This window comes from Pteropus alecto, unplaced genomic scaffold (genome assembly GCF_000325575.1).
Source record: "Pteropus alecto unplaced genomic scaffold, ASM32557v1 scaffold3, whole genome shotgun sequence".
Lineage (NCBI taxonomy): Eukaryota > Metazoa > Chordata > Mammalia > Chiroptera > Pteropodidae > Pteropus > Pteropus alecto.
Window position 1 is genome coordinate 34,977,309 of NW_006442484.1, and position 9,170 is coordinate 34,986,478.

The following is a 9,170-nucleotide window of genomic DNA, read 5'->3' on the forward strand; positions in this document are numbered from 1 at the left end:
TTCCCTACATTTTTGACCTCTAATGTCAAGCATTTTTAAATATTATTTTCTGTTGAGAATATAGAAAATTCAATCTTTATCATGATTAATTAAAAGTTATTTTTTATTAATGGTAGTCTAGAAGTTTTCTTTTATCTTTACAATTTATTTTCAATTTCATGAAAAGTTTCAAGGTGGCCTTAAAATTTAAGAAAACTTCTATTAAGCTTGTAAGATTTGGAAGAACTTTCCAGAGACTAACTCTGGTTCTGTACAATTGAAAGCTTGCTTCTTCTCCACTACCCACGTATTTCCAATGCTTGGTAGATTGTTGCCTCTGCATATTGTGACACCGTTTCAGCCTTGAACCTTGTGTCACAGTGTCAGGTGAGTTTGGCACAACTGATACTAGGAGTATTCTTGGAAGCTGTTCCTGCTCCAGGATAGCTAACAATAATTTACTCAAATATGGAAGTGAATGTGAGTCACATAAATACGTTCCATTTAAAACCAACCTAAATATATCTCAAGTCTACTTCCTTTTAGTTTCCCAAAATGTCCACAGACACTCAAGCGCTCCCCCTCATGAAAGTATCTTATGTTTATAAATTTTCTTAAAATATATGACCATAAGAACACAGTGCTGGTCCTCCCCCCACTACATATAATCTGCTCACTGACAAAAATATCCTCTTATTTGCTTATGCTTTTGCTTTCTTATAAAATAACTTTCTTTATAGCTACTCAGTGCTATAAATAGCTATGAGTCTTGACCTTTTTTTTTTTTAACTTAAAGGACTTTATTTTTCAGGGCAGTTTTAGGTTTGCAGAGATTGTGCAGAAAGTATAGAGAGTTATGTCCCCTCACCCCTGCACACAGTCCCCTCTATTATTAATATTTTGCATTAGTGCTATACATTTGTTATAATTGATGAACCAATATTAATAGATTATTATTAACTAAAGTCCATAGTTTACATTAGGGTTAATTAGTTTTTGTATATTTCTATGAGTTTTGACAAATGTGTAATATTACCTATCCACCATTATAGTATCATACAGCATAGTGTCATTTCTCTAAAAATGTCCTGTGTTCCACCTATTCATCTCTATCCCCTCCCCCCGAATCCCTGGCAAACTCTGATATATTATAGTTTTACCTTTTTCAGCATTTCATATAGTTGGAATTCTATACTATATGACTTTTTTACTAGCTTCTTTCATTTAGCAATATGCATTTTTGTTTCCTCTGTCTTTTTGTGGTTGATAGCTCCCTTTTTATTATTGAATAATACTCCATTGTATGGATGTACCACAGTTTATTCATTAACTTAATATAGGATATCTTGGTTAATTCCCACTTTTGACAATTATGAATAAAGTTGCTATAAACATTTGTGTGCAGGTTTTTGTGTGGACATTGGTTTTCAACTCGCTGGGGCAAGTACCTAATGAGTGAATTACGTATTGAGATTAGAATCTAGACAGAGCTCTTACACCTTTCATAAAATTTAACTCAAAATAGATCATATGCCTAAATGTAAAACATAATATCATACAACTTTTAGAAGATAACACAGGACAAAATCTAGGTGACCTTGAATTTGGTGATGACTTTTTAGATATAACAGAAAAGCATAATCCATGAAAGAAAAAATGATAAACTGGACTTCTTTAAAATTAAAACTTCTGCTTTGTGAAAGAAACTGTTACAAGAAGGAAAAGATAAGCCACAGACTGGGAGAATATACTTGCACAGGACATGCCTGATAAAGGACTGTTATTTAAAATGTACGAAGAATTCTTAAAATTCAGCAATGAGAAACAATCCAAATACAAAATAGCAAAAGATCTAAGAAGACATCTCACCAAAGAAGATATACAGATGGTAAATAAGCATATGAAAGGATGCCTAATGTGATTTGTCATTAGGAAATTACAAATTAAAACGATGAGCTACCACTACACACCTATTAAAATGGCTAAAATCCAAAACACTGACAAGATCGAATGCTAGCAAGTATGTGGTACAACAGGAGCTTTCGTTTTTTGCTAGTTGGAATGCAAAATGGTAGGGGCACTTTGGAAGACAGTCTGTAGTTTCTAACAAAGGTAAACATAAGCTTACTGTATGATAATTCACAGTTATTTACCCCAAAGTGTCTTGACTTTTTAACCAGCCCTGAGAGATTTTGCCTCAGGAAATTCCTTCAGCCTAGTCTTCCTTGCATTTAATATCTTCAAGAAATCAGTTCAGCTGTGTGTCTTGGCGTCCTCTTCTTCTCTGATTATGTTTGGATATGATTTCAGATTGTTTATTTTAGACTTGACTTGGCAACTTCTTAGGATGTTACTTCTGGCAATTGCCCACCAGATCCACATTCCACAAACAAAGGCGGAGAAACAATATTCAACCAACCAACTCTCCTTTGGTTTCTTTTTAAATTTTTTAAATTGTGAAATGAAGCATACATGTGGAAAAGTAGGTGAAGCTTATGAATGATATTTAGTAAATATTTTTAAAGTAAAAATTAGTATCAAGAAACAGAACATTTTTGGTATCCCAAAAACTCCTTGGGTGTCTCTTCCCAATCATAATTCCTACTCTCCTTTATGCAATAGATAACAATTATTCTGACTTTTGAATTGATCTTTCTCTGTATATGTGTCCTTGAACAGTATATTTAGTTCTTCTATTTCTAAAGCTTTATAAAGAGAATTACATATATATATATGTTTTTGCTGATTAGCACACTTGTGAGATTCACCTATGTTGTTGTGCATATCTGTAGTTTTTTCATTGCTGTATATGTCCCATTGTGTGACTACATCTTGCTTTATTTATATATTCTATTAATAGACTTTTGGGTTGTTTCAAGTGTTTTGTCTTTATAAGAAGTGATGCTTTAAACAGTCTTATATATGTCATATATATGACATATAAAGAAGAATCTGGTGATAAATTGGATAGGCTTTGAGATGACTGGATAGATTGTGCATTTACTGAGGTAAATGATAGTTAATACTTGGGCAACAAAGAAAAAGATGAATTTCATGGACATGTTGAGTTTGACATGCCTATGGGAAGGATGTTGAGGTGATTTTTCTAGTAGGTGAATGAATAAATATATCGATCTGCAGTCTGAGAGAGAGAATCTTAAAATGTAGGTCTCAGTACCTGCAATATATATAATACATGTTATATACATTATCTATCTTCTATCTATCTATCTATCTATCTATCTATCTATCTATCTATCTATCTATCTATCTATTTATCTATCATCTATCTAAGCATGTTAGTTGGAGTCATGAGGTCAAAATCAGAGTTCTAGGGATCCCCACCTTGAATGGGTAAGTAGAAGATGAATTGCCAAAGAAAACTAGTATAACTAAAAGAGGAAGGAGGAGGACCAAGAGAATGTTAAGTCACAGAGAAGAGAGTGGCCAATGGTATTAAATCATAGATAGAAATAGTCGAGCTAAAAAAACTCCCTAGAATTTGGCATTATTAGGGACCATGGTAAAATCCAGTTTATTAGAGACAGTGATTATTTCACATACTTAACTATGAAGGGAAGGGAACTTATGAGATAACTGGTTAGTTGAGGGTAGGTAGAAAAGTAGAAAAAACCTTTTTTTTTTTTTAATGAAGAGAGTATGATTACAAACTATGGGGAATAGAGATAGATTATTAAGACAGTTAATAAATTAATGGTGATTATAAAATTTATCACCAAATATTTAGTATTGTAAATGTTTGTGACAGACCTGTATAGTACCAAAATATAGTGCCAAGGCCCAAGATTTACAACACCATAAACACTCAAAAACTCTGTGCTGGATTTAATTGGACTGAGTTTCTATTAACATGCAAATCATCATCTTCTGTGCTCTGGAGTAATTTAGAGTTTAATTTATGCTTTTACTTCTGATGAAGGTCATCGGACACTATTTATTGGAGTTCATGTGCCCCTGGGAGGAAGAAAAAGTCATCGACGTCACAGGCATCGTGGTCATAAACACAGAAAGAGAGACAGAGAAAGAGATTCAGGATTAGAGGATGGAAGAGAGTCACCTTCTTTTGGTAAGAGTCTTTCTCCTTGTTTTTATAAATTTATGACTGTAATAATATTGTACTTGTTTGTACATTCCATGGTAAGACTTCATACTCATAAAATTGTTTATACTTTTATAAAATATGTTGGGTTGGAGAGATTGGGGAGAAGTAGGGGAGAGAAAGCTTGCTCTTTCTTTTGCTCTTGTGCATCTGCTTTGTGAAGGTGAGAATTGTCTTAGATTTGTGATCGAGGAAATACATTTAAGTAGTAAAACTTAGTTGTATAAACTTGGTCATCTATACAAATAAAAGTCATTGTTCTAAGTAGTTTGACAATACAGGGGGAAAGGCCTTCATTAAGTTCCCACTTACACTATTGCTGATGCTATCCAAATTGCTTTCTTAGGATGTGAACTTTTTACTGTTTTGAATGATCTTCCTTTGAAAGTAGATACAGAATATCAAAGTATAAGTGGTAGTTGTTAACAGTTCCTGAGAGCCCTAGGAGCCAGTGTACATGATAAAACCAAGAACCAGGCTTTCAGTTCCTCTTGACCTTCTCATCTCCTATGACCTTCTCCTACACTGCACCCAGCTCACCTACTCATCCATGATTACTCTACTCAGAAGTCACTAATTCATGACCTTGCTCTCTGATCACAGGTTCTCTTCTTATCTGCTTGTGCAACTGCTTTTCCTCTCTACATTTTTTTACTCATGTAATAATCTTTATTTCCTTATCCTACTCTGATTTCATAGCCTATAATTTTAGCAATACTTTTGCTAATATTCTAAATACCTTAGATCACCTGTTTTAGTTTTATTCATCCCTGCTTTAAAAATCATACTTATTTTGAGGTTCCCTTGTGTCCCCACTTTCTCTCTGGGCTCCCAAGTAGGCATACTTTGCCAGACATAGCCATTCAACAGGGAAGATTGTATCCATTTAAATTCATGACTCAAGTAGAGCTTTAACACCTCCTCCCAATTTTATTGCATTCTTTGATTTTTGAAAAAATTATTTTTCGACCTTCACCATTTCTTCAACATGCTCCTTTTCACCATCACTTAGCAGATACTTCTTACATAGAAAGAAATATGTCAAGAGAAAGAATTCACTCAACTTCCCATCTATTAAATATACAGACCTATATATGCTACCTCTGCAACCATCCTTTTTTTTCCTCTTAATACAAAAAGCTTATGTTCTGTTGTTTCTCACCTGGAAAATGATATAATTTATAATCTAGTTGACCTCTTCCTCTCAACTGGATTATTCTCCTCTTTTAAACTTGATGCAATCTCTCCTATTTTAAATAGTCCCCCCACCTCCCTCTAACCCACATTCTCCCTTTCAGCAGTATTCAGATATGAAGTAAGTTAACAGCATATAAAGTTTAGGGTAACAATTTTAATTTCCATACTCTATAGACATTGCTTTATTCAATATCTGTTTTCACTAAGTGCTGAGGAGAAGTCTATAGTTTCTGTTTTTTCATTTTTAAATTTATGTCTTTTAAGCTTGTGTGCTTATAGACATTTTTTCTGTGTCCTTTTCATTAGGAAAACTTACTTAGATAGGCCTAATGGTGGGTATATTAAAAAGCCTTTTCAATCTGCATACACTGATATTTTTCCACTTGGAGAACATTTTCCTATTTTGTCTGATTCTGTTCCGTTTACTTTGGTCTCTTCTTTGTGAATTAATTATCTGCATGTTGTATTTATAATATCTGTTCTTTGTTGTTTTCCTTTGTAGCTTGAAGTTAGCATCTTATATTATTCATTGGATTATCTGGAGCATCAATTTTGCATTTTACTATTTCTATTAGGAAGTTTGATATTTTGCTGTTGCATTTTTAGTTTTTTAAAAATTTTTTTATCTCATTCTATTTTCTTTACATTTCTTCCTGTTCTTTCCTAATTAGTTTTTGTTTTTCTGCTTGGAAAGGTCTATGCTTTTATTGTCTACTGAAGATCCCCACTTTTCCCAGACATTTTCTTTTGATCCTGAAGTAGATAATTTTTAAGGGTATGATCTTCCTTTGAGCCATCTAGATTTTTTGACTTTCCATTGATTTGTAGGATTTTTATAGACTCCTAACTTTTTTTTCTTTTCATTCATCATTTTACAAGGCCGAGTGTATCCATACTCTATATGTCCAGCTGGGTCCTCCAGAGAAGGACTGTCATCAGCACGCCCCTTGTCTCCATCACCATATGTGGTTACAGGCATCGATTTCCTCAAATACCATTAACTTCTGCCAAAGGTTCATTGTTGCTGAGGAGTGGGTAAAGAAAAGTACCTCGGGTTTCCTGAATCAGCATGATAGAAAGATGATCGTCTTTGTGTCAGTGGGTAGAGGAGAGTGGAGAAGTGAAAGTGTCCTCATATATTCAGATTTTTTTTTATTTCATGAGGTAGAGTTTGGTAGTGTAATAAAGAGACAGTTGGGTAGATTTTTCTGACTCAAGCTCCATCTGCTTACAGTTAGTTGAGACTCCTTCTTAGACTCTGGAATGGATTATCTGTTGGACAAAGCTTCAATCATTACTTCGAGTTTTCATTATTTTCTAATATTTGAGAAAACATATTCACATCATCTTATGTTTAGTAAATGAACAAAAATAAGCTTGTTCCCTCTGCTTCTGTCATCTTTTTCTTTATTTCCATAGCTGGATGCACTATGTCAGTTTTTCTAGAACAATGGTTCTCAACATTAACTACACCTGGGAGTTTTAAAAACATATTCATGGACAAGCCTCATGCCAATGAGAATCTCTGTGGGTGGAGTCCATGCATAAGTATTTTTTAAAGTACCCCAGGAGATTCTAATGTACAGCTAAGATTGAGATCCACTGTTCTAGAAACTTTGCTATTCGAAGTGTGGTCCATGAACCAGCATTATTAGGTTCACATTTGAGCTTGTTAAAATTATAGAATCTTAGGCCTCAACCCCGACCTCTTGCATCAGAATCTGTATATTGACAATATCCTTGGGTAATGTATGTGTACATTAAAATTTGACAAGCTCTAGACTATTGCTCGTCAAAACTTCTTGCACATTAGAATCAACTCAGAAGCTTAAAAAAATATTGATGCTGGGCCCCACCCTCAAAGACTTTTATTTAATTATTGTGGGTATTTCCTTAAGCATTAGTATTTTTAAAAAGTATTCCAGGCGATTTAATATCCATCTAGGATCAAGAACCATTGATCCTAAGAAGCATCTGCCTCTTTATTTGGCGAAACTTAGAAATCAGTCAGGTGACCCATATTCTCCCTCTGATGTGTCAGTCACTATTTTCTGGATGTCACCTACTTCCTTCCTCCCGCAACCATCTGAATATCTTCATTGACATTTAGACCTAAGCTCTGTTTTATCAGCAAGAATATTTGGCACCCTGGTGGTCTCTAAGCAGTAGAACTTCTTTCCTTCTTTATTATTTTTATTTTTATTTTGTATTTTTATTTATTATTATTTTTAAATTAAATTTATTGGGGTGACATTGGTTAATAAAATCATATTGGTTTCAAGTGTACAATTTAATAATACTTATATGTATATTGCATTCTGTGTTCACCACTCAAAATTAAAGCAGTGGAACTTCATAGATTTTTTTCAATTTCTTCAGGACTAATCATCTGCCTTTATTCCTGTTTCACAGTCACTTCAGATGCCTTGATAATCAAGTATTCAGTCACATGCTGAGTCTTAAACCAAGTTATAAACACCATCCCACTTGATTTGGGCTTTGATATTCTGCATAGTGAGAATATAGTTGTGCTGAAGTCTTCAAAGAAATTTTCTGATCACTTAAGGATATGTATTTTACTTGGAAGGATTTCAAAGAAAATCTTTTGAAGATATTCCTTCAGGTGCCTTAAAATTCTTAAAAATTCAATTTCCTAAGAGATATAGGATAGAGGAGAATGTGAGAAAGCTGTAGGATCCTGGAGATTTTATATTATAATTTGGAAAATGGACCTATGAAACTATGGAGTAATTGGGGCTCATATTTCTGGAGCAAGCATCAACTTCTTAACAAAAAGATTTTTAGGGAAATGTTTGAATTTTGGCACTCTTAAAAAGTTTTGTCACTCTATTTTATAAGAAATATCAACAGATTCCCACTTTATTTTATGACCCAATCATGTAAGGCAGTGTTGTTAGAAACCTGGTTATATTAATACGGCTTCTAGGAAAAAGTGAGCAGATCTTTACTGTAGCCAAAAGAGATTATGTTTATGCACAGGCTTGCAATGGCTGGTTCTAGGCCACCAAATCTGTAGTTAGAATGTGACTCCTGGGTGAGTCCAAAGATACATTCAGCTTTCGGGCTGTGCAGTAGTGTGATGGTGATGCTTTGATTATACAAAAAACTTTCAATGTCCACAAATAAGTTCTTCGTACTTTTGTTACTGCACTTAATAAACGTAATAATTTATATAAGAATGTGATAATTAATAATTTTCTTCCTATTACAATCATTTCCCTGATAAGAAAAAGCTGCTAAAAATTTGTATCTTGTTACTCTTAATGTCATCTTTCATTCACCTTGTATAATTTGAAATTATATTTTCAACTGGAAACATGAATGAGTTGTTTACAAGTGATAAGTTTGAAGGATAAACTTGAAGTCAGTGAAAATATGAATGATAATGAGGGAAATTCAGAACACTGTAATGTTGATTTGCTCCTCAGCTTCCCAACAAAAAGTGTAACAAGAGAAATTATAAAAATATATAAATTAAATTAGCTAATCTATAAGCAGGAGAAATAAATCTTAAAAACGTAGACTCTATTAAATGCTTATTTAAAATGCAGTATTCAAAATACTGTATAAATGAGCACAACCCTGGAATTTGACCTAGGATTTTCACAGTCTTAAATGGTAAATTGTGCACACACTTCAGGAAAAATGAAGCAAATATAGAAAACATGACTTTAAAAAGCTGTTTTTTGAGCAATGGCTTTTTGTTCCTATTTATTTAACTCCCAATTAGCTGATATATAAGAATATTAATATATTTTTAAAAATTATGTTATAAAATATGACACAAGTATTTATGTGTTAAAACATAAAAACATAAATGTATAACTCAAACATCTGTGTAACTAACGTCTTG

At 33.2% G+C, this 9,170-nt stretch overlaps 1 protein-coding gene across 3 annotated transcripts in view; it reads left to right on the plus strand.

Annotated features, from left to right (window-relative positions):
• The window catches only part of SLC4A10 (solute carrier family 4 member 10), a 173,648-nt gene that overhangs the window by 33,973 nt on the left and 130,505 nt on the right, over positions 1-9,170 (plus strand). For all 3 annotated transcript variants that reach the window (XM_025039563.1, XM_025039564.1, XM_025039565.1), the window contains one exon: positions 3,920-4,066. In XM_025039563.1, the coding sequence (XP_024895331.1) occupies positions 3,920-4,066 (147 nt within the window). The remainder of the gene's footprint in view (positions 1-3,919; positions 4,067-9,170) is intronic.